Source organism: Culicoides brevitarsis, chromosome 1, assembly GCF_036172545.1.
Source record: "Culicoides brevitarsis isolate CSIRO-B50_1 chromosome 1, AGI_CSIRO_Cbre_v1, whole genome shotgun sequence".
Taxonomy (NCBI): Eukaryota; Metazoa; Arthropoda; class Insecta; order Diptera; family Ceratopogonidae; genus Culicoides; species Culicoides brevitarsis.
Window position 1 is genome coordinate 41655948 of NC_087085.1, and position 24096 is coordinate 41680043.

The 24096-nt window shown below is 22.9% G+C and overlaps 1 protein-coding gene and 1 long non-coding RNA gene across 6 annotated transcripts in view; one reads left to right on the forward strand and one right to left on the reverse strand.

The window, feature by feature from the left end:
- Positions 1-24096, forward strand: part of LOC134827869 (uncharacterized) — a 181794-nt gene that overhangs the window by 28178 nt on the left and 129520 nt on the right. The gene's annotated exons all lie outside the window — the stretch shown is intronic.
- The window catches only part of LOC134827864 (protein groucho), a 167816-nt gene that overhangs the window by 4718 nt on the left and 139002 nt on the right, over positions 1-24096 (reverse strand). For 4 of the 5 annotated variants that reach the window (XM_063840721.1, XM_063840722.1, XM_063840720.1 and 1 more), the window contains 3 exons: positions 17774-17818; positions 2138-2275; positions 831-869 (listed from right to left, as the gene is read on the reverse strand). In XM_063840721.1, the coding sequence (XP_063696791.1) occupies positions 831-869; positions 2138-2275; positions 17774-17818 (222 nt within the window). The remainder of the gene's footprint in view (positions 1-830; positions 870-2137; positions 2276-17773; positions 17819-24096) is intronic. The other variant, XM_063840723.1, reaches the window with a different exon arrangement.

Sequence of the window (24096 nt, forward strand, 5' to 3'; positions counted from 1 at the left end):
TTGATGTAAGCATGCAATTGATCGTGTAAAATAATTATTATTGTCATTATTAGTGGAACGTTAATTACATAAGTGAGGAAATAATTTATTTTTTTTGTGGGTTAGTTAAGTGTATAACATTAAATATATGTTGAGAAGCTTGAAAAAAAAATATTTCATGACGAAAGAAATTTTTTTTTTTATTATTTTTTATTTTAATGAATAATTAAATAATTATTTTTTTTAATTTAAAAAAAAATATTTTTTATAAAATCTTAATTAATTTTTTTCTTTATTTAAATTTTTATATTTAAAAAAAAAATATGAAAAATATGATAATACTTCAAAATTTTTTATTAATTTTATTTAATTTAATTTTTATATTTAAATATTTTTTTTTAATTAAAATTATATAAAAATATTTTAAATTTAAAAAATTTTAATTTTAAAAATTTTTTTTAAAAAAAAATTTTTTTTTATAAATTTATTAAATTAATTTTTTTATTTTCATAACTTTAATTAATTAATTTATTTATATTTTGAATTTATATTTTTAAAAAAAAGTGTTTATTAAAAAAAAAATTATGATAATACTTTTATTAATAGGTATTTCTTGACGAAATTTTTTTTTAATTTTAATAAATATAATTAATTTATTATTTTATAATTAAGCAATTATATTAAAACAGCCATTTTTTATTTGAAAAAAAAATAATAAAATGAATGATTTATATTAATAAAATTTTTAGACACAAATACAACATATATAAAAATGCATGTTAATCTTGCAATATTAATAAAAATTGTGTTTTTAATTTTTATTTAATTTTTTTGAAGCATCATAAACTTACAATGAGCTGTTGTATTCCTTGTTGGGACGTTAGATGTTGCTGCACATTTAATAAGAAATAAATAATTATTATAAATAAATATTTATTTATATTTTTTTAAACGATTATTTTTGAATGTATATGAATTTAATGAAAAATGTGCGTACTCATAAAAATTATGAATGAATGAAAAATAATGTTATAATAATATTTGTTTATTTAACATTTCACGTAAAATATTTTATTTAATTTTTTTTCTGTTGAACATGAACATAATTAAAATTAAAAAGTTTGAAATGCAACAACGAAAAAAAATTACTAAAAATTAAAACTTTTCCCGTTACCATTTAAAATATTTTAACTTTTTCATACAAAAAAATTTACATAAATAATTATTATTAAAAATTAGTAAATTATATAAATTGAAAAAAAAAATAATAATTTAATTTTTAAAATAAACTTCCATAAATCCCACATTTTCACAAGAATTTAAATTAAAAAAGGAAAATTTAATCCCGTTCAACCCGTTGCTACATGAACATGAAATAATAAAAAAAAATATACAGAACAATATTTCTACTGCTAGTCCAGTGATTTAATATCGCAGCAACAGCATCATCAGCAAAAAATGTGAAAAACCACTAAAACAAAAGCATACGAATCAAGTGAATGTGGTTTTTATTTTATAAAATCCATATGCTGCCTTCACCTTTCCATTTATTTTACATTTTTTCCCTCAGTCGTCGCAAGTATTTTCGCACACAACGTAATATATTCATTCAGAACGAACGAAAAAAAAATCGAGGAACGTGGGTCGTTTCGCGTACAACTGTTCAAAAATGTGTAGAAAGAACGAGAGAAAAGTCAGATTAAATAACAGCACAGCGACCGAGGCGAAAAAAAAGTACATGAGGGGATTTGTGAATGATAATATGCTGTTAAAAATTAAATGAAATAATAAAGGAAGAGAAAAAACGTGAAATAATAATAAAATAGGGAAAAAAATAATCTGAATAATTCCATTTTTTTTCTCTCTCGTTCTCGTTTTCTCTTGTTTTTTCTCGGAAAAAAATATTAAATTGCATTGTACGGCGAATAAAAGCTGGATCAACTGAGTAGGATGATGTCAGTTAGTAGACACGCGGTAAAAGTAGTTAAAAATCTGTCTTATGCAGCGATATACAGATGGGACTTGTCCCCTTTTAGTTCTCTTTCTCTCGGAATTTAAAAAAAAAAACTTTTTTTTTTTAACAAAGCAATGAAATTGTGATTTGATAACTGGCGATGAAATGAACGAACAAATGACGTCGTCGGTGTCAGATACTTACCCCAATAATGGCATTCAATTCTTGCATTGTAACTTGTTTTGCACGTTCGACAGCTTGCGCGATTTGTTGTTGGTGTTCCTGTGACAAAAACGGCAGCACATTACCAATTAATGCATTTAATCTTTTTGCAATTTCCGTCTGAAAGTAGAAAAAAAATAAATTTATTAATTAAAATTTTTATTTAAAAAAAAAAAATATTTAATTTAATTTTTTAATTCAAAAATAAATAAATTTAATTAATTATTTTTTTTAATAATTTAAAAATTTATTTATTTAAAAAAATTATTGAAAGTTTTATTTATAATTTTTTTTAAATATTTAAAGTTTAATTTTTTTAGTTTTTAAAAAATATTTTTTTTTTTAAAAAATATGTTAAATTATAAAAATTAATATTTTTTCAATTTATTTTTAAATATTTTATTTAAATAAAATTATAAATATTTTTATTTATTTAAATATTTTTTTAAATTTGAAAATTATTTAAAAAAAAAATTAATTATTAAAATTTTATTTTTTTATTTAAATAATTTAATTAATTTTTTAAAGAAAAAAAAAAATAAAATTAATTATTTTTATTTAAAATTTTTTTTAAATTATATTTTTATTTTTTTACTTGAAAAAATAATTTAAATAATATTTTTATTTTATTTTTAAATATTATTTTTTTATTCATTTTAATAATAATTCAGTATTAATTTAAAAATTGTAAAAAAAATATTTTTTAAATAAAATTAATTATTTTAAATAAATTAAATTAATATTTATGCTATGTAATTAAAAATTAATAAATTTAATTTAATTAATTTTTTGAGAATAAAAGAATTTATTCATTTTGTTCATTAAAATTAAATAAATAAAAAATAAAATAAATAAATAACCAGTCGTCTCCTCAAATATAACTCACGGAAGCTTTTAACCTTCATAAAACCCATAAATAATGGCAAAAAAAAAATAATAATCGAAAAATCCTCAAATTTGATGATGCTTGTCTCACTTAAAATTTATTATCTCCCATATAGCGAAAGTCCCTGCGAGACACATAAACCATCATCAACATATCAAAAACTCAATCTTCAGCAAAAAAAAAACCCAAAACACGAGAGACACAAACATACGTCTCTTTTGTTACATTATTATTATTATTGTCAAAGCCATAATATATTTTTTTTTTCGTTTTTTTATCATCATCGTCATGTTACGCATATAAAACGAAGAAAAGCAAGAAGAAGACATGTCGAGAGAAAATCCATAAAAAAATGTTTATAAAAGGAATAAAAGTACAACAAAATAATAAAAAATAGATGATGTGAAAAGAACACCCTTGCGCCCCTTTTACACTATATTTAAAGAGCATTATTACGCTTCTTCTTTTTTTCTCTCTTTTTTTCGAGTGTTTGTGTGAATTTGTATGACATTCAGAAAAGAAAAGACGATGATCATGTGTTTTTTTGTTGTTATTCACCGTACACGTAGTCAAGTGTCACATCGCACACAATAAAGTGAAAAAGATTGAATTATCTCTCGTTCCTCGTGTTTTTATTGAGTTAGAGACCATCAACGATTGATTGATGCTTGTGGGAGATTTTTCGTGCGGGAAAAGGAGAAAAAACAAAAAAAAAATCACAAAAGACCAGAAATCGATCCATTAATCAAGAAATGATGTCTTTAATTGAAAAGTGATGGAAAAAATATTCAAACAACGTGATTACCCCTATGTTACAATCATTCGGGGAAAATTCTAATGCATGACGATACATTTTTTTTTTCGCAAACATGACACGAAAAAAAGATCATAAAAAGTATATTTGATGGATTTTTCACGGTTTTTATGCTTGCGTTTGTGAAAAGCGGAGCAGCGGCAACAATAACAACGACAAAGAGACATATATGATGGAATTTTGATGATGTTCTCATCATCCTGCCACGCATTGAAGTGACATAATATTTTTTTTGCAAGGGATATACATAAAAAAGTACACATGCGAGTGAATGAGGAGGAGTATATATAAATAAATAAACATCCATATTCCAATTCATTGCAGAAAGTCATAAATTATAACTTTTCTCGTACTCTACTATAAAAGTTGATTTTTTTTTTTGAATGGCGAAAAATTTCAACTTTTTTTTATTATTATTTATTTTTTTTATAAATAAATATTTTTTTTGCGAGAAAAAAAATGTGTGACGATGATAATAACAATAAAAATTGGAGTGACGGTAGGGAAGTTTTTTTTTTGTTATTTCTATAAATAAATAAAAATAATAAAAAAAAGTTGGTTTTGGGTGAAAAAACGGAAATTGAGCTTTTTTATGGTGATGATGATTGCATTAGATGTCATTCATATTCATGTACTGTGAGTTCAGTTAATTTTTTTTTTATTTTATAAATTATTTTTTTTTCATTTTTTAAAAATATAAAAAAAATAAATTTTTTTTTATAAAAATTAAACAAAAATATTATTTAAAATTTTATATACCTATATTTTAATTATTTTATTTTAAAATTAAATTTAAAATTTTTATTCATATAATTTTTCATTTAAAAAATTTTTCGAAAAAATAAATAAAAAATTAAAATAATAAAAATATGTTTTTACATTCTAAATTGGTTTTTTAGCTTTTGCTTAATTTTTTTTATTTTTAATATTTTTATTAAATTATATTTATTAAAAATTAAATTTTTATTTTTATAATATCTTTTAATTTATTTTTAAACTTTATAAAAATATATTTTACTTTTTTAATTTTAATTTATTTTTTATTTTGAATTTTGTTTTATTAAAATTTTAAATGAATTATTTTATAAATTTGAAATATTTTTCTTAAAATTTTTAAAAATTTTCTTTTACTTTAAAAAATATATTTTTTATGATTTTACATTATAATTTTTTTTTATTAGTTTTTGGTTAAAAAATTTAAATTTATATATTTTTTTAAATTTTTTATCATTTTTTAATTTTAATTTTTATAAATATAAAAAAAAATATAAAATATTTTGTTAACTTTATTTTATTAAAATAAAAATTTTTAATAATAAATTTGTTAAAAAATTTAATATATTTTTTTACAAAATTTTTGGAATTTTGTTTTAATTTAACAATTTTGTTTTTAAATTAAAAAAATATTTAATTTTTTTTTTATTTAATATTGTGTATTTTTAAAATTTTTTAAAAATAAAAATTAATTGAACCCTCAGTATTACAAAGTTTCATGTCACTTTTCAGCGGTAGACACAAAAAAAGTAAATAAAAATACATCAATCTAGCTGCGTATTACATTGTCATTGGTATATCGCGCGCGGGTTTGTATGTTAAAGTGAGTAAATAAATCACTTTACATTACATTTATTATTTATTTTATCATACATGAAAAAATCCAAGGCAATGATATCCGTGAAAAATGATGAAAATCGCTTGTTGGAGCACTTTTCATTATTTATTCACACAAAATTCCGCTTCATGTCATCTCGATTGTCCTTTCAATCCAAAGAAAAAGGTCTTTAATGCGATTATTAAGATTTTTCCCCTAATTTTTACCTTTTTTTTGTCTTTTAGATCCCTACATCATCATCGACACAGCAATTCCATTTAATGAGAGCACTTCTGCTCCAATTTTATTATCTATAACGTTTATTGGGGTAGAAGTTGCCTCCCTTACTCACTCACACACGCAGCCGTTGAACCAAACACGAGAGTGTAACAAAATGGAAAGTTAATTAGGTGGTAAATAGAGATTAAACTGAAAATGTTTGTTTTTATCTTTTTTATTACATTTTGTGCTTGTTTGTGTGCACAGGAGCCGCCATCATTCACAAACTCTGTCCCTTGAGTAAAATGAAGTGAATGTGTAAAGATAAATCTTGTACGTTGTTCATCAGAAATTTTATTTTTTTTTTTTATTTTTTGCCTCCCTCAATTTTACTCGTCAACAAAAAAAAATAAATAAAAAAAAACGAACGATGACAGAAAGACGAGAGAAAAAAAATGTTTCCTAAAATTATTTATTGATTAACGTCGTTTTTGCTCGTTTCCACGCTCATTCAACGAAATTAAGATAAAATAAATAAATGTACAAGATGATCTTATTTAATTATCTTTCGTCGTCGTCGTCGTCGAATTACACGAGGCAGAGTTTAACATTGATTTAATATTTTATTCATTTTGAAATACGAGAAGCGTTAATCGAAAATTGCGGTTTTTAGGCTACTTTTATTGCACAGTTTAAAATCAATTTACAACATTAACCGCCGATTGACACGCTGCCAACCTTTTTCGATTGAAAAATTTTATTTAAATAATAAAATAAAAAATAATTTTATTCAATAAAATTCGCGGGTGGTTTTTTCCTGTCAAATATATTTATTTATTTTTTTCTAAATTATTTTTTTTATTTTTATTTTTTTAATATTTTAAAAATAATTTTTTTTTAAAAAAATAAAAATATTTAAATAAAAATATAAAAAAATAAAAAATAAATAAATAAATAAAAAATAAATAAATATAAATAAAATAAATAAAAAATAATAAATTTAAATTTTTAATTTATTTATAAAAAAATTGAAATTTTTTTTTAATAAAAATTAAGACCTATATTTTTTTATAATTTATTAAAATATATTTTTTTGCATTTTTTTTTTCATTTTCAAATATTTAAAAAAAACTTTTAATTTAATTTAATTTTTTTAAATTTAATTTAATTTTATTTTTAATTACTTTTTAAATTTTTGATAATTTTTTTAAAATCATTAATTATTTTTTAAAATATATTTTAATTTTATTTAAACCATTTAAAGATCAAAAAATATATTTAAATATATTTTACTAAAATTTTTAAAAAAAAATTTTATTCAATAAAAATTCTCGGGTGGTTTTTTCCTGTCAAATATTTTTTTTTTATTTTTTCGGCAGTAATAAATTTTATCAAAATTACAAATACACTTAAATAGCATCATAAAACGCTCATTCACGCACAAACTTGTACTAAAAAGCTCACATAATTTATTTTAATGCCATTATTATTATCATTAGCAATAATCGAGGCAGTGTACCGTCGTCATTTAACCGCGTGACAACAACAACAACGACGACGACGAAGAGGTGATTAATAATTAAAGTTTTTATGTTTTTTCTCGTACGCTACGCGTTTTAATGCAAAATAAATTTATGTTTAGGCAGATAAGTACGTTAAATGCGCGAAAACACGAAGTTGAATTCCACTTTGTTTGTTTAATTATATGTTAATTATCGTTTTTTTTTTATTTTTATAATTTAATTGAAATGACTCGGCAGTTCATTAAGTTCCCGAGATTTAAGATAATGCGATGGTAGGGATGTCTTTTAAAGCGTGACTCGTGATAAAAAGATAAAAATATATTTTTTTTATTTTTTTTAAATCAATAAAACGATAAATATTTGCTATTTATGACAAAAATTAAATTAAAATGTCTGTTTATTTAAACAATTTATTTATTGATTACCAGATTAACGCAAATATATCGCAACAATAATCCCGATAACGATATAAAATAAAATACATAATAATAATAAATAAATTGATAATAATTTGTAACATTAAAAAAAATGCAAAAAAAAAACATTCGCGCATAAATAAATAAATATAAATTAATTTTGAAAAGTGTAATCATGCGGGCAGGTGTTTTAATTGATGATGATACGTTTGTTCAAACATGCCATGATGTATTTTGCTGCTGTTGGCGTTGCGTCTATTTTATGTTATTTTTTGCTGTGTACAATAAATAATTTTAAATTAATATAAACATGATCAACTTCCCATTCATGCTGCCGCTGCTGCTGCATTCAACACGTGTGCTCGTGAAATGTTAAGCTAAAAATATTTGCTTTTTTATGTGCATAATGAAAAGTTAATTAAATGTAATCAATTGTGATAAGTGCGTGTATGTTGATGAAGTGATTATTTGGATTGCATAAATAAATAAGTAATAACGGGCGGTTGTTTTTAACAGAAAATGCAGATATATTTTTTTCAAAGAGAAAAGAGGAAAGTTCAATATATGTAAAAATTTATGACGAGCTACATAAATAACAAGCAGATTCGTATTTTTATTTTTGGGACAGAAATATGAAAAAAAAAATAATTTAAAAGTTGTCGTTGGAGTAATGAAATTTAAAAATGTCGTATTTTAATTTTTTTTTAACCAAATAATTTTTTAAACGAGATAAAAATTATTTTAAATATTAATTTAATATTTTTTTATACATTATTTTAATTAAAAAATATTTTTTTAATATTTTTTGAAATTATTTTATGTATAAAATTTTTAAAAAATTTTAATATATTTTTTTTATATCGAAGAAAATTTAAAATTAGTTATTTTAATGTTTTAAAATTATTTTATAGCAATTTTTTAATAGATATTTTTTTTTATTTTTAAGATTATATAATTTTTTAAAATATTATTATTTTTATTTTATTATTTATTTTGAGCCAAATTGAAAAAAATTTTTTTAAAATATTTTCTCATAATTTTTAAATATTTTTTTTTATCTTAGAAAAACTTTTTAAGATCAAAATATTTTTTTTATTTATTTACTTTTTTTTTAAAAAAATATTTTTTTTAAAATTATTTTTTATTTTTTTTTTTATTTTATTTTTTTTAAATTAATATTTTTATCCCAATGCATATTTGAAAAATTCCGTTATATTAAAAATTTTAAACCACGTGACTTTTTATTAACTTATATCAACGAATTTTAAATTTTTACCCCAGTTTACATTTTAAATTTTTGTCCCAATAAGCATTTTATTGTTAAAAAACAAATTTTTAGCCGAATGCACATTCTAAAAATCTCGCTTTATTATAAAGCTTTAAAAATTAAACCACGTGACCTTCAAACGTCATAAAACCATATTTTTTCTCCGAAATGCGGTTACAAAAAGCTTATGAAACAACGACAGGATATAGTTTTCAGCGCAAAAAATTTTTTCAAACAAAAGATGAGCTCCATGCTGTTGTTGTTTTTTCGTCTCTTGCAGCAAAAGAGCGCCATGGCACAAAAAATGGTTTATGAATAGCAGAGCAGATAGATAATACTTTTGCCATGGCTTCATATTTCGACCGATTTTTTTTTAACTAATATTGGAATTTATTGATGTTGCTTTTTCCACAAAAACGAGAGAAAAAGTAAAAAAAATCTGCAGGTCATTTTCAACATTCCAAACTAACATATTCTAAATTTGATTTGATATCTCTCGAGTGTCGTCTGACGCTCGGTAGAGACAAAAAAATAAAACCATTAAATATGAGCAAGAGCACTATCTGCTTTTATTTATTATTAAAATAAATGTCTGGTACATCGTTTCATGAATTTCCTTCCTTTAACAGTTTTTTTTCGTAAATTTTTGCGCAACAAACAACTTTATGTGGATAGACAAATTATCCCTTAAAAGATTTCTCGAGAGACAGACACATGTTCGTTTCAAGTGGCTTTTACACAAAAAAAAAACACATAAAAAGTAGTCAAAGATATTATTATTCAGTTAGGGGAGTAACGAAATATTGTCGGCTATTTACACTTTTCTTGTGTTTTTTTCCCTGTGCTTTCCAAGATTTGGCAGATAAAAAAAGATGAAGACGAAACAAATTTATTTGTATGGAAAAAGATGCCAAAAAACCAACAAAAAGGGCTGCGTGTGTTGTTGTTGTTGTTGTGTTGTGTCGTGTGAGGCGGAAAAGGGTAATTTAATTTATGTTCTGGTAAAAAAGTATTTTTGACACCAATTTTGCGAAAATAAATTTTCTTCGTTCTCGTTCTCCAAATAAAGAAAGAAATTAAATTAAACTTTTTTTCTCCGTTTTCAAGATTGCTCATTTTTTGTTGCAAAAGAAAAATTGTCGTACAGCAAAAGCAATTATGGAAGTTAAATAAAACAAAAATTAAATTTCCTACTTTCGCAGAGGGAGAAAGAAAAAATAGCACATCTGCAAATTTTTCTTATAATAAAAACTTTAATCAATGCAAAAAAAAATGTGTTTCAAGGACAAGATGAGAGAAAGAGACAATTCGAGCTAAAAGCTTGTCATTTTCCAATTTTATTACTGCCAGTTATTTAATGGCTTAGTTTTTTTACTCTTTTTATTTTTGAAGGAGAAAATGTAAAAATAAAAGTATTGAATTAACAAGCGTAAATTCATTTTTAGTATAATTTGTTCAATTTTTTAAGAAAAAAAAAAATAAAATTATTATTATGTAAATATTATAAAATTTTAAAATATTTTTTTTAATTTTCAAAAATAAAAAATAATTAATTTTTTTTAAATTTTTGATTAATTTTCTATTTAAAAAAAAAATATCCGTCAAAAAATTAAAAATCAAAAATATTCACTAAATTTTGATAAATAATTAAAAAATTAAGACTAAAAATTTTAATTAAAAATTCTAACAAAATTACATTAATTATTTTTTTAAATTGTTTTTGAAAATTTTTAATTATTGAAAAAAAAAATTAAATTAATTAATTAATTTCAGAAAAGGATTTTTTAAAATAAAAAATTTTCTATTTTAAAAAATTATTATTTGAATAAATTAAAAAAAATAATTCGTTATTTTTCAATTTTTTTAATTTATTTTTTTTATTTAAAAAATAATTTTATTAACTTTTTTTATTTTATTTGAAAATTCGAATAATTAAAAATAATTTAAATAAGATAATTAATTATTTAAATTCAATTAATTAATTATTTAAAGGAAATATTGGAAAAATTTAAAATATTATTAATTTATTTAAATGTTCAAGTTCGAAAATAATTTTCAAAAAAAATTAAAAAATTGTTAATGATTATTTAGACAATTTTTCAAAAATTAAATTTAAAAATAAAAAAATTAATTTAATTAAAATTTTAAATAAAATAAAATAAAATTTAACATTGTATTTAAAAAATTTTACCCAAAAACAATATAGAACAAACAAAATACAACAAAAAAATCTATAACACACACAAAATGTAATTGCAATGAATAACAGGAAAATTGTATCTCACTCCGTTCGTACCGGTTCGTACATATGCGAAAAAGAGTGGCAAAAAAAAACTTGGCAAAGAAATTGACTCTAATTTTTATGTATCCTTTTGTTTCATTTCATGGCATTTATTGCACATTGTGATTGCTGCAAGGACTTCTGTTCAACCCACAGCTATAAAAATTCCCTCGTACAGCAAAAATTACGCCTCGTACTCTTATATAAAAATTTTTACGATTTTATACGCCACTTTATTATCCCTTAGCACTACTATAACAATTTTCTGTTTTCCATTCAATGAACAACAGCTTCTACATTCGTCTTTCTCCGCTTCTCCGACAATTTTTTCTCTCAGGTCTGTCGGTCACATACAGAAGTAACGTGAACTGATACAAACATGGCAGGAAGCAAAAGCGGCGTATAAAAGTATATCGTTTATGGATCGGAAACATGAAACGTTATTTTATTTTTATTTCTGCCGTCGTACTTCGGGTGCTCTTTCTGCAAGTGATAGAAACGAAATGAATAGCAAGACACAAAAAAATAACGGAAATTGAGAGGGAGCAAAGAAAATTGATAGAATAATTTATTGGTAATAAAAATTAAATTGAGTATATATTTGTAGAGGCGAAAAAAAAAATCTGACATAATAATAAGGAACGAACGACGGAAAAAAAGAGAAAACGTGAAAAATTTCAATTAGAATTGATTTAAATTGGAAATTTCGTGTCTGGCAAAAATTTAAATTTTTTCATAAAAAAAATCGATTTTTTTTTACCTTTTACCTTGACACGTACCACAAATATTGAACATCATAAAAAGGCAATGAAACCATATTTCTCGTAATTAAATAATTATTCATCCTTTATTATTCATTTTACCCCCAATTATATCCATCATCTATTTAAAAGCTACGGCAAACAAGGAAACAAGAAAATTAGTATTCAGAACGACGATACGACGAATAAAGCAGAGAATTCAACACACAAACACCTCCAAACCCCCCCCCCCCCCCATTTCTCATTCTCCCTTTTTATGCCGTACATGATGATGATATATACGTGACAAGCCAACTGTTACCGAAAAGGCTCCCACAACGATCATTGTGTGTGTGTGAAAGAGCAAATAGACGAAAAAATAATATTTTTTTCTTTTTATTATTATTATTGTACATGTTCTGATATAATCTGTTAACCTCTCTTTTTATATGAAAAATTTATATAAAAAAAAATCAAATAAGTTGTCGTATTTTTTTTACAAAAAAAAAAAAAAAAAAAAACTTTTTTTCCAACCGTACGTTAAAAAAAAACACGCGCAGACAAAAAAAAAATTTCCATTTAATTCTATATAGCTTCGTATTTGCGTACCTTTTTTATGCCCATTTTATTATTATATTATATTATGTATACTTTGATCTATATTCCATTCACATTTCCATCTTCAACATAATTTTCACGGAACACACACGCGCTCCCACACAAAAAAAAAGTTGAAAATCTCTGTGTAAATAAAACAGTGTCAAATTGTGATGAAGATTAGATAATATATATTTCCTGTCTCCGCTGTACGTGTCTATAGGCATATACGACGCCCTCCCCCTCCCCCCATTTCTTCATGTTTTCGATCCATTCAACGCGGCACAGTGGCAAAATATATTTAACATAACTAACAGGCAGAAACAACAACAACAATAACATCAACCAACATAAGGCAGCAAAGGCACTTTTATACCAACCATCATGTTTTCACATAAACCTAAAACCATTACATTTATTTTTCCATTCCGTTTTGATTACATTTTTTCCTCGTCGTCGGCGGCGTCGTTGTCGTACACGTCTCGTTCTCGTACACACCCTCATGCCACAAAGCCACCCAGCTTACCGCACCCTGAATATTATCATCGTCGTCTCTCTCTCGTACACGCTTCTGAACTCTCACGAACAAAAAAAAAATAAAACGATGAGATAATAACGCTCATATTATTGCGAAAAAAAAAAACATAAAAAAAATCTTCTCTCGTCGGTCGATCCGAAAACGACATCGACGAAAACGACGACGACTACACTAATTTTCCTGTTGAAGTCTTGCTTGCGCGCACATTCTCTCGACTCTCACCCCCCTATGATTTTTGTGAGGAGGGAGGCAGTCACATACGAGTTGCGTTATTCACACATTATGCATGTTTGTTGCGCGCCACTGATATGCTGTAGTACGAGAAAAATTCTCGACAAGCTTTTGACTAACTCAACTTCGTTGTTTATATCTTTTTTTTTTGTTGGATTTTATTTAACATAACATGAACAAAGAACAACGTCGACGTGGGTTTTCTTTTATAATTTTTTGTAAAAGCGTTTTGAACAGAAAAAAATGTTTTTTAAAAAGGAAATTACGTCTGTCAGAAATTTTTTAAAATGTGCATTGGGGTTAAATTTTTAAATTTATTTTGGGTTCAAAATTTTAATTGATATTATTTAATTTAAAAGTTATTACTTTAAAAAAAATTTGCATTGGGTCAAATATATTTAAAATGTCAACTGAGTTGAAAGTCACGTGGTTAAAATTTGAGAATTTGCATTGGGAAGAAAATTTTAATTCGAGATGTAAAAAATAATTTAAAAATATGCCTTGGGATAAAATTTTTAAATTATGTAACGGACTCATTAAAATATTAAATTAATAATATTAATTCAGTAAATTATTTTCTTTAAATGTGCATTGGGATAAATAATTAAATAAATTTAAAAATATAATTAAAGACAAAATTAAAAAATAAATAAATTTAAATTAAAAATTAATTAACTAAATTCAGTTAATGTAAAAATTATTATTTTTATATTCATTTTAATTTTAATAATTTTTTAATAATTAATTAATTTTTTTAATTAATTTTTTTATTAATGAATTAATTTTTAAAATTAATTTTTTATTAATAAATCAATTTTTAAAATTATTTTTTTTTAATTAATTAATTTTTAAAATTGAAAATTTGCATTGAGTCACGTGGTTAAAAAATTTTTTTAATGTACATTAAATTAAAACTTTAACTTTTTTAAATTTTTAATAATAAATTCAATTAATAAAAATTTAAATTAAAAATAAAAAAAAATAATTTAAGTTTTAATTTTATAAATAATTTAATAAATTTTTTTTTTTATTTTAATTTTTTTTAATTCATAATTTTTTGATTTAAAGTAAAATGCGATTTAATAATTTATTTGACGAAAACTTTCAACATATTTTCTTTCATACTGTATTAGGGGTGTTTTTTGCAACCAAAACGCTTTGGAATTCGAGATATTTTCGAGAGAGATTTTCCCTGCAACCCTATAAATATATGCGAAAAACATCTTTTAAAATACTTTTCATTTTATTTGAGGGATCTGCTATTCAAAAGGTTGTGGCATGTTATTTTTTTTGCCTTCTTTATTATTTATTCATCTTCCTCCTTTTTCCATGAGCGTGCACGTGTGATGAAGACGTTCGGAAATACCGAAGATTTTCCTTGATCTATGTTTTATTTATTTTTATGCCTTTTATGTGTTCAACGCTTCTTGGCATGAACAAAAAAAAATCCTACACCATTCGATTTTTATTGTAACATCAGGCAAGCAGAGACGAATTACCATATTTTTCAGGTATAAAGTCGATGTCGTCAAAAAATAAGGGGGATCGTTGCCATGGAATGAGAAATCTTTAGTCGTCCCATTTTCTTGTCATTTTTTTTTCTTCTGTTTGTTTATTCTCTACTCATCGCACCGTGTGTCGTTCACGATAAAATAGACTAGATTGTTATTATTTGATCAAGAGAAAAAAAAGGAAAAGATTTTCCGAGAAAGCAAATAATAATAGAAAAAAAAACAATCCATGATGTTGATGATGATGTATACTTCTTATATTTATCTCACTCCATTGTTCATCAATCCCCATGATTTTCGCAAGAAAAAAAGATCTCTTTTGAAAAATAACATGGGAGGGCAGGTGATTGCCACACACACACACACAAAGCATGAAATGACAAGAAAAAGATGACATAAAAAGGTGATTTAGGGTAGAAATAATTCGGTAAATCATATGCCCTTGTCGATATAATCTCTGGCGTGTGTGACATGGAAAGCAAATTGATTCGAGAAAAGTGCAAGGCGTCTCCATTTCCTCGATGTTAATTAGGCATGTAAAGACGCTTTTAATTTGCGATACAAGTCAAGTCGTCCATTATTTAATTTTATTTTGTTTTTATCTCGTTTGAGGGAAGCGAGTTCACGGCATACCTATATACAAAACAGTATCTTACTGCAATAATAATAAAATTCCCTGTTGTAGTCACTTAGTCGTTTATTTGCTTTTCTTTTTCTACATCTTCTATTTTTTTCTTTTCTTTTGTTACAGAAAATCAGGAGCGGATTTGAAGGATCAAAGTATCATAAGGAAAAAAAAATCTTCAAAAAAAAAAATAAATAAATAAAAATCTCAAGTAAGTATGAAATTTTAAAAACATTTATTAGATATAAAAATTAATTTTTTTTTATTTTAAAATTTTTTAAAATTAAAAAAATTAAAAAATTAAAATTAAATTTTAACAAAAAAAAAATAATTTAAATTTTCACAAAAAAAAATAAATAAAATTTAATTTTTTTAATTAAATTTATTTAAATTAATTAATTTAATTTATTTATTTAAAATTTCAATTTAAATTTGATATTTTTAAAAATTCAATTTTATATTAATTTTTTTTTATTTTTAAAAATTACTTTAAAAAAAAATTAATAAAAGTTTGGAATTTTTTTAAAAAATTAAATTTTATTTCAAAATTATAAAAAAAATAATTATTTTTTAATTTTTTTTAAATATATGTGAAAAATTTGTAATTTAATTTTATTAAAAAATTTAAAAATTCTTTCTAAAATAAAATATAAATTTTGGGATATTTTTCCGACATTTTTTTTAATTTTCAACAATTTTTTTTTTAACTTATTTTTTTTTTAATTTTTATATATCTTAAAAGTTTGGAATATTAATTGGATGATATTTTAAATTTTTCAAATATTTTTTATAAGAAATTAATTTTATTGAAAAATAAAAAAAAAATCAGTAAAATATTTTTAAAATTAAAATTTTATTTTAGAAAAAATTTTTAAATTTTTAATTAAATTAAATTTTAAATTTTTTAGATCTTTTTTTAAAAAATTAAAAAAAAAACAACTATTTTCTAAAATAAAAATTTAAAAATATTTGTCAAAAAAATGTTTTTAATAATAATTAATTTAATAATTTTTTAATAAAAAAAATGTAATAATTTTTTTTTCAGATTTCAAAGGAACTTTAAAAAATTATTTCAATTAATTCAAACCAAGCAATAAATATTTTTTAAAAAATCCTTTGGCTCAAAAACTAAAAATCCGTCACTGCCGAAAACATGTTGTTGTAATTTTTATGGTCGAGCAAAAAAAATCAACGAGGAGAAAAAAAAAAACGAAAGGTACATATTTATGTAATAATAAAATGCTGGAAAACACGAACAGCACGAAAAAGATGAGCACAAGACACAAATGTATCTTGACAGGAGACGAACAAAAGTGCGGGGGTTTATTGTGTAATTTATGTGTCAGTTGAATAAATTTTAGAGAAGGGATCTTCGCAGCACACATTGACAAGGGAGGGAAACGCAGACGAAGAAGAGAAGGTGAAAATAATAAAAAAGAAAAATCATAAAATGTCGAGGAATTGTCGTAAAATTATATTAATATGAACAAGTTTATTTGAATTTCCCCCCGAAACAAAAAAAAAAATTACAAAGAAATAAATTAAAAAATTTTCTTATACGACACAAAATCAAACAATTAAGAAACTACTTGATTCACTTAGCGAACGAGCAAGCAAGCAAGCGTCTGTAATGAATACAAATATTCCAACAACACCCCGAACGAGAAAAAAAAGAACATGTTTAACTATAATTATTTTCTGTCGACACCGAACGACGATAACACAACCACGAAAGAGAGAGAATGAGAGGAAAAAACGGAGGAAAAAGCATATAATTGAGCAGCATCGTTTTGCCAGTGAATGAATTTCAGTAGAAAGAAAAAGTCAAGTAACGAACGTGCTTCGTACAGCAAAAAAATAGGGGGGAATGGGGCATATAGTCGTACAGAGCATTAAAGGGTGGCTTGGCGAACACGAAAATAAAAGGAGGGAAAATTATCTGAACAACACAAATAAATTGGTGTTGAGATTCCTTCATTTAAGTACCGTTCACAAAGTCTGGGTGTTTTTTTTTCGGTATGTTTGCTAGTCTATTATTACAGATTGTTTACTCTTCTGCTGGTAATAATAAAATAGCAAAGAGCGCTTTTGTTCGTACGGGAAAATGGGGATGAGTACAATGAGATTATATTGTTTCTATTCGTGTTGTTCCATCATTATATGCCCCTCGCCTTGTTTTAAGCAGCAACGAACGAAGTGAATGAACGACGAGGATAATAATAAGAAGATAATATAATATTAAATGAGTGAGAGGCGATGAAGTAATTAGAGTTTTTGGGTTATTTTAATTTAATGTACTCTTTTGTGTGAGATTTTATTTTTTCGCGCGCGAATGACTGACTTGGCGAGATAAAATTTAAATAAAAAATTTATTCTTACCTGTTTGTGCATTTCCACGTTGAGTCCGTATGACATTTCGTAATACTGCAAAAAAAAAGATTTTTAATATTAAAAATTTTTTATTCATAAAAAAAATATTAAAATAGAAAAAAAAATAATAATTTTGCTCTCGAATATTTTTTTTCGCTTGAATTCATACCGACGGAGGGTAAAATGGCAGTCAAAGTCGTTTTACTTTTAAAATACTTGACGTCGTCGTCGTCGTCGTTTTTCCTTCTTCTTTGTTTATTGTTTGCATTTTAAGCTCTTCATCATCATCTACGTTTACCGTTTGTCAAAAAGTTTGCTTTGTGCGATTTTCTTTGAGTTCACAACTAAATACAGGAAAGCGGAAAACTTTCGACAAAAGAAGGAAAAACCATAACTTTGTGTTCTTTGATGTTGTTCTTAGCAATTTTCCAAAGATTTCATTGTTTTAACCGCACAATGGGTGAAAACCACGTCAAAAGGTGACAAATTACAATTTTTTTTTGCGTCACAATTTTTTTTTTCGTAATTTTCATTTGAATGATAATTTAAATGTAAATTAGCTCAAGTGTGAAGCCAATTGAAGGAAAAAGTTATTTGTTAAATCATGCGTTAAAAAATCTTTAGGGAATTAAGGGTAATGTGATGTTTTGTGAACGGATGTGTATGTTAAAATATGTAATTTGAATAACAATAGAGGAAAAGGGGATGTAATGGATTTGTATTATTATTTGTAAATAATATGCTTATCATGGCGTTTTGCATAAGTTTAGAACTTTAATAACTTGAATAAATGTAAATGTAAAATTTATTTTTTTTTTTAAATAATTTTACGTTTTTAATATTTTTTAAAAATAATTTTAAATTTTTATTTTTAAATTTTAATTTAAATTTAAAATTAAATATTTATATTTCGAATTATAGAAAAATTAATTTATTTATTAAATTTTTTTTTTTTAAATAAATATAATTAATTTTTTTCAAATTAAATTTAAAAAAAAAAAATTATTCAAAAAATAAAAAATTCATATATAATTTTTTTAAAAAAAATTAAAGATTAAAATAATTTTTAAAAATTATTTTTTTCTTTAAAATAAAAAATATTATATTAAAAAAAATTCAAAAAAAAAATAAAATTTTAAATAATTATTTTTTAAAATAAAAATATATAATTTAAAAAAATTTTGAAATTATATTTAAAATTAATTTATTCATAAATTAAAAATATAAAATTAAATTTAAAAAAATAATTATTGAATTTAAAATAAACATTTAATTATTTTTATTTAAATAAAAATTAAATTAAATTAAAAAAAATAATAATTATTAATAAAAATATATTTATTTTTTAAAATTAAATTTAAAGAAAAACTAACATAGTTTTCATTTAAAATTTAATATCATTCAAAAAAAAATAATAATAATAAATAATATTAAAAAAATTTTTTAAATTAAAAAAATGAATTTATGTATTGGTAATAAATTAAATAATTGGTAATAAATTAAATAATAATTAAAATAATTTTTAAAAAATAAAAAAAAAAAAAAATAATTTAAATTATTTTATAAATTTTTTAAATTATTTTAATGAACATTTTAAAAGTTTTGCAATGATTAAATTTTTCCTTATTTTTTTCAATTTCTTTTAAAAATAAAAAAAAATGGTTCGTCAAACCTTAATTAATTACCGTTTCACCCACACCTCAACTCATTCCACAAAAGAAAAAAAAATCCAACGCGGCGCATTCCAAATCACTGACTTGTAAAATAATATTATTTAATGGGTAAGATAAATCCTTCATTGTACCGCGCGTCATGATGATTAATCTCGCTTTTTTCATCGTCGTCCTTTTTTTCCTTCTCCTGTATTTATTTTTTTTTTATAAATTTTATAATCATGTCTAATTCATCTTTTCTTTTCTTTTTTTTTTGCAAAAGTTTCAGAGATATATATCGCTGAATAATTCCTCATCATCATCATCATCATCCGTCGGAGTCGTTGGAGTGTATAAAGCAATAATAATAATATTACCGACCACCCTTGTCGCCCTTTAGAAAAATATTTTATGTATTTTTTATAGATCAAGTCACCTCTTAACTTTTTTTTCTCTCTCCTTTTCTGTATTGTTAAAATAAAAATTTAAAGAAGATTCAAGTTTATTCATTTATAATGTATTTTGCCTTTTCCTTTTTATTATTTTTTATTTTACACTCCTCGTCTTCCGTGTCTCGTGTATAATAATAGGGGGGTGTGGGGTGAATTTTTCTCTGAACATGATAAGTTCTTTTTATTATTCAAACGAGGAAAGACGGAAAAAAAACATGACACCGACTACGAATGTTTTATTATATTACGAGGCGGCAGCAGAAGAGTGTCGGAAAATAGTCGTCTACTTCGTTCACTTGATAGGAGGGTAATAAAATAAAAATATATAAGAGAGAGATTTTTTCTTGACACAATTTTTTACGATTTTTCTTTTTTTTTTGTGTTACTGCAGCTTAAGAAAAAAATTTTCCCTTTTTTTCATTATTATTATTATCTCTCATATATTTAACGATCCAACCAAGGGTGAATAATAAAGCATCTTTTCTGTCCTCTTTCGTGTCTTTTTTTTATTTTATTTTTTTATACAGTTTGTAATGATAATCATATTCTTGTTGGGTGCTTACCAAATAAATTTTCATATTTGCGCCGACAACAAAAGAAAAACTTTGGAATCGCCGCGAAAATTTCAGCGAGGGGATGAGAAGAGGCGAAGGTTGAAAAAAAAGTGAAGCGTAATATCAATTTAATCAAAATTATGATAATTAATTTTTATACCCTCATTTTTTGCGCATTTTTGATGATACGCGTGTAACGAGACGAATTGCTGCTCAGTGAAAAGGAAAAATTGAGTCTTTTATGGAATTTTCTCGATACACAAAAAAAAAATTGAAAAAAAAAGGTTTTTGACAAAATTTAATTGGGACAACCGTAGAAAAGGTTGTCATTATTCAAGTACGGACCATTTGCACTCTGATTGATTATCGAGTACGAGGAGCACTAACCGAGGAGCAAACAAAGAAACCCGATACAATGGACCGAATACATTGCAATTGATAAACTTCCCTCCGCCATGCAAATTTTGTGTGAAGCGAACGCAAATACAAATCAGCATATTAAATGAATCACATACATCGCTTATTTTTCAACTTCAATTTTCCCAACAATAGAGCAGCAGCAGCCAGCACCGAGCACGTTCGCTTCGATTTTCTGGATAAAATCATATTAGGCAAATATCCTCAACTCGCTGTCGATACAAATCGACAAAATATTATATTTTGTATGCATATTGAGTTTTTCACTCATTCTACTCCGATTTCTCCGAGTATATCACAACAATATTTACCTTCACTCACGTCGGGGAGGTTGCCTGTTTCCTCCGAAAAAACGGCACAAAAAAATATTAAATAATATCGTGTGTGCGATGCGGTGAAGGGAAAAATTTTTTTTCGTACATTGTTGTTCGTACATAGTCCAGGCACTTGCGAACCAAATAACTAAACACAACAACAACAATGAAAAAAAAAAATCCAAATTGAGAATTTTATTGGCAAATAACAATTTTTATATCGCACATATTTGAAATGTTTTCCTCGTTTTCTATGAAAAGAATTTTTTTTGTGTTTAAAAAAAATTGAACTGATTTTTTTTTCGATAACGGATAAAGTGCTAATAGTTAGACATGACAAAGTTAATTTTTGATTTTAATTAAAATAATTTTAAAAAGAAAAAATAAATAAAATGTCTATATGAAGTGATATTAGCAGAAAAAAATAATTTTTATTTGTTTTTTAATTTATCTTTTTAATTAAATTTAATTTAATTTTATTAATAAATAAATATATTTTTAAATTTTTTTAGAATTAAAAATCAAAAAAATTGTTAAATAAAATCAAATTAATTATTTTTTTATTTTTAAAAATTTTTTTTAAATAAATTAAATGCAAATTAAATTAATAAAATTTAAAAAAAAAATTTTTGATTGAAATTAAATTTTAAAAAAAATTATAATTATTTGAATTAAATTAAATTTAAATTTTAAAAAAAATTAAATAAATTAACAAATTACAGTTAAATTAATAATTTTTTTATTTAAATTGTCATTTTATAAAAAAATGTTAATTTAATTGTAATTTTTTAATTTATTTAAAATTTTTTATATTTTAATTTAATAAAAATAATTTAATTTATTTTATGAAAAAAAAAATGATTTATTGGTTGAAATTAAATTAAAAAAAAAATATTATTTTTTTCAAAAATTAAAAAAAAAAATTTAAAAGCTTAAAAATGTTCAGTTGATTTTAATTAAAAAATTTTCTAAAAGAAAAAAATTAAATTGTCTCTTTGAAGTGACATCAACAGTCAGACAATTGAAAGATTTTTTTTTATATTTTTTTGCGACAAGCATTGTCAGAAACACACGTAATCTCATAAAAAGTAAAGAGGGTAAAAAAAGGATAAAAATTGCGGATACAAAGGCAACAGTATAATGATGTCACATTCATGTAAAATATTGAGGAAATAAATTTGTGTGTTTACTTTTATTTTTATATTTTTTTTTTGTTTGTCGAGAAAAACAAAAAAAAAATGTAGAGGCTAACGTTAATTCAGACAAGAATGCCAAGTAAGCACCCAACAAGCACAGTTGTTGTTATTTTTTGCCGTCGCCGTTAAGCTAGAAAATAACTCAAAATGGCTTGCTTACATTTTTCTCCGCACATATGCATTTATATTATTTTTTTTTGTGTCATCCGTATTTTACAACTAGAAAAATACTGTGAAAAAAAAGTAAATAAAATTTTCATACAATGTTGAATGTTCATTTCTTTCTGTTTTTTTTTTTTGCGACTCTCACTCTCCTCGTTTCAGTTTTATATTTTTGCTGTGTACATTGTAATAACAGTTCAACTGAATACTTTTTATTCTGCGAGGCAGAATCAGCAGAAGCTGTGAGTGAGTGGCATTTTACATTGTTACTGAAAAAAAAAATTGTAACATCTACACAAGTTGCAATTTTATTGTAGTTGTTGTTGTTGTTTTGATGTTGATGCAGGCTGCTGTGCTTTGCTGTGTGTTGCTTGTTGTAGTTTTGTAACCATATGAGTTTTCATGCAATTTTTATAAGGTTGTTTTTTTTTCGTTGCCTCGTCGCTCGACTATTTTATTTCATGTTTGAACGTTTGAGCCGAGCGGAGAGAGAGTAGATGTGCAAATATAGGAAAAGCGCACAAAAAAATATGTTGCAGCAGTTGCATATTGGATGCTCGGAAAAAAAAAGTAAATAGAAGTGCAAATATTGCTAGGAGGTTGCTTTTTTCTGATATTTAATTTTAAAAATGTAACAGAAACAGGAGTTTCTCTATCGTGCAACTACTGAAAAAGTCGGGTGTTGTGTGAGAAATTTGTGTTTCGCAGTTATAAAATAATTTTTAAAAAATATTAAAAATAAAAAAAATTAAAAAGAGAAGTTTAAAAAAAATTTAATTAAAATTATTTTTTTTAAATTTTATTTCGATTTTATTTTAAATTATTGTGCGTGAATTTTATATCAAAAATCGCATTTAATTGTTCTGAATATATTTTAAATTATTTAAATTTTTTTATTAAATTAAATAATAATAAATTTTAATTATAAAAAAAATATAATAATTTGTTATATTTAAAATAAATAAATATTTAATTAATTTAAGCTTTTTCACGAAAAAATTCAGAGGAAAAAATAAAAATTAAATATAAAATGAAAACATTTTTGAAAAAAAAAATTTAAATAATATAATTAAGTTATTCAAAAAATAAAGAAAATTTGATTTAAGATTTAAAAAATTTTAAATCACTTTACCAATATTATTTTTTAACAAATTTAAATAAATTTATAAATTAAAATAAATAAAATTAAAAATAAATAAATTTATAAAAAAATGAATTAATGAAAATTTTGGAATATTTTGTTTGATTTTTCCCTAATTTTTATTTCAAAGTAAAATTAATTTAATAATTAACAAATAAAAAATATTTTTTAATTTAATTTTTTTCACACAAATTACTTCTCAAGACAATTTAATTTTATTTTTAATTTTAATTTTAATTTAATTTTTTAATTATACGTAATTATTTAAGAAAAAATGAAAATATTAAATTTATTCGAATTAATTAATTATTTTTTTATAATATAATAATTATTTTTATTTAATTTAAATTTTTTGTTTATTTAATTTTTAATTTTGATTATTTTTGAATTTTTAACATTTTAATTTAATTTTTTTTCATTTTATTAAAAAATATTAAATAAAAA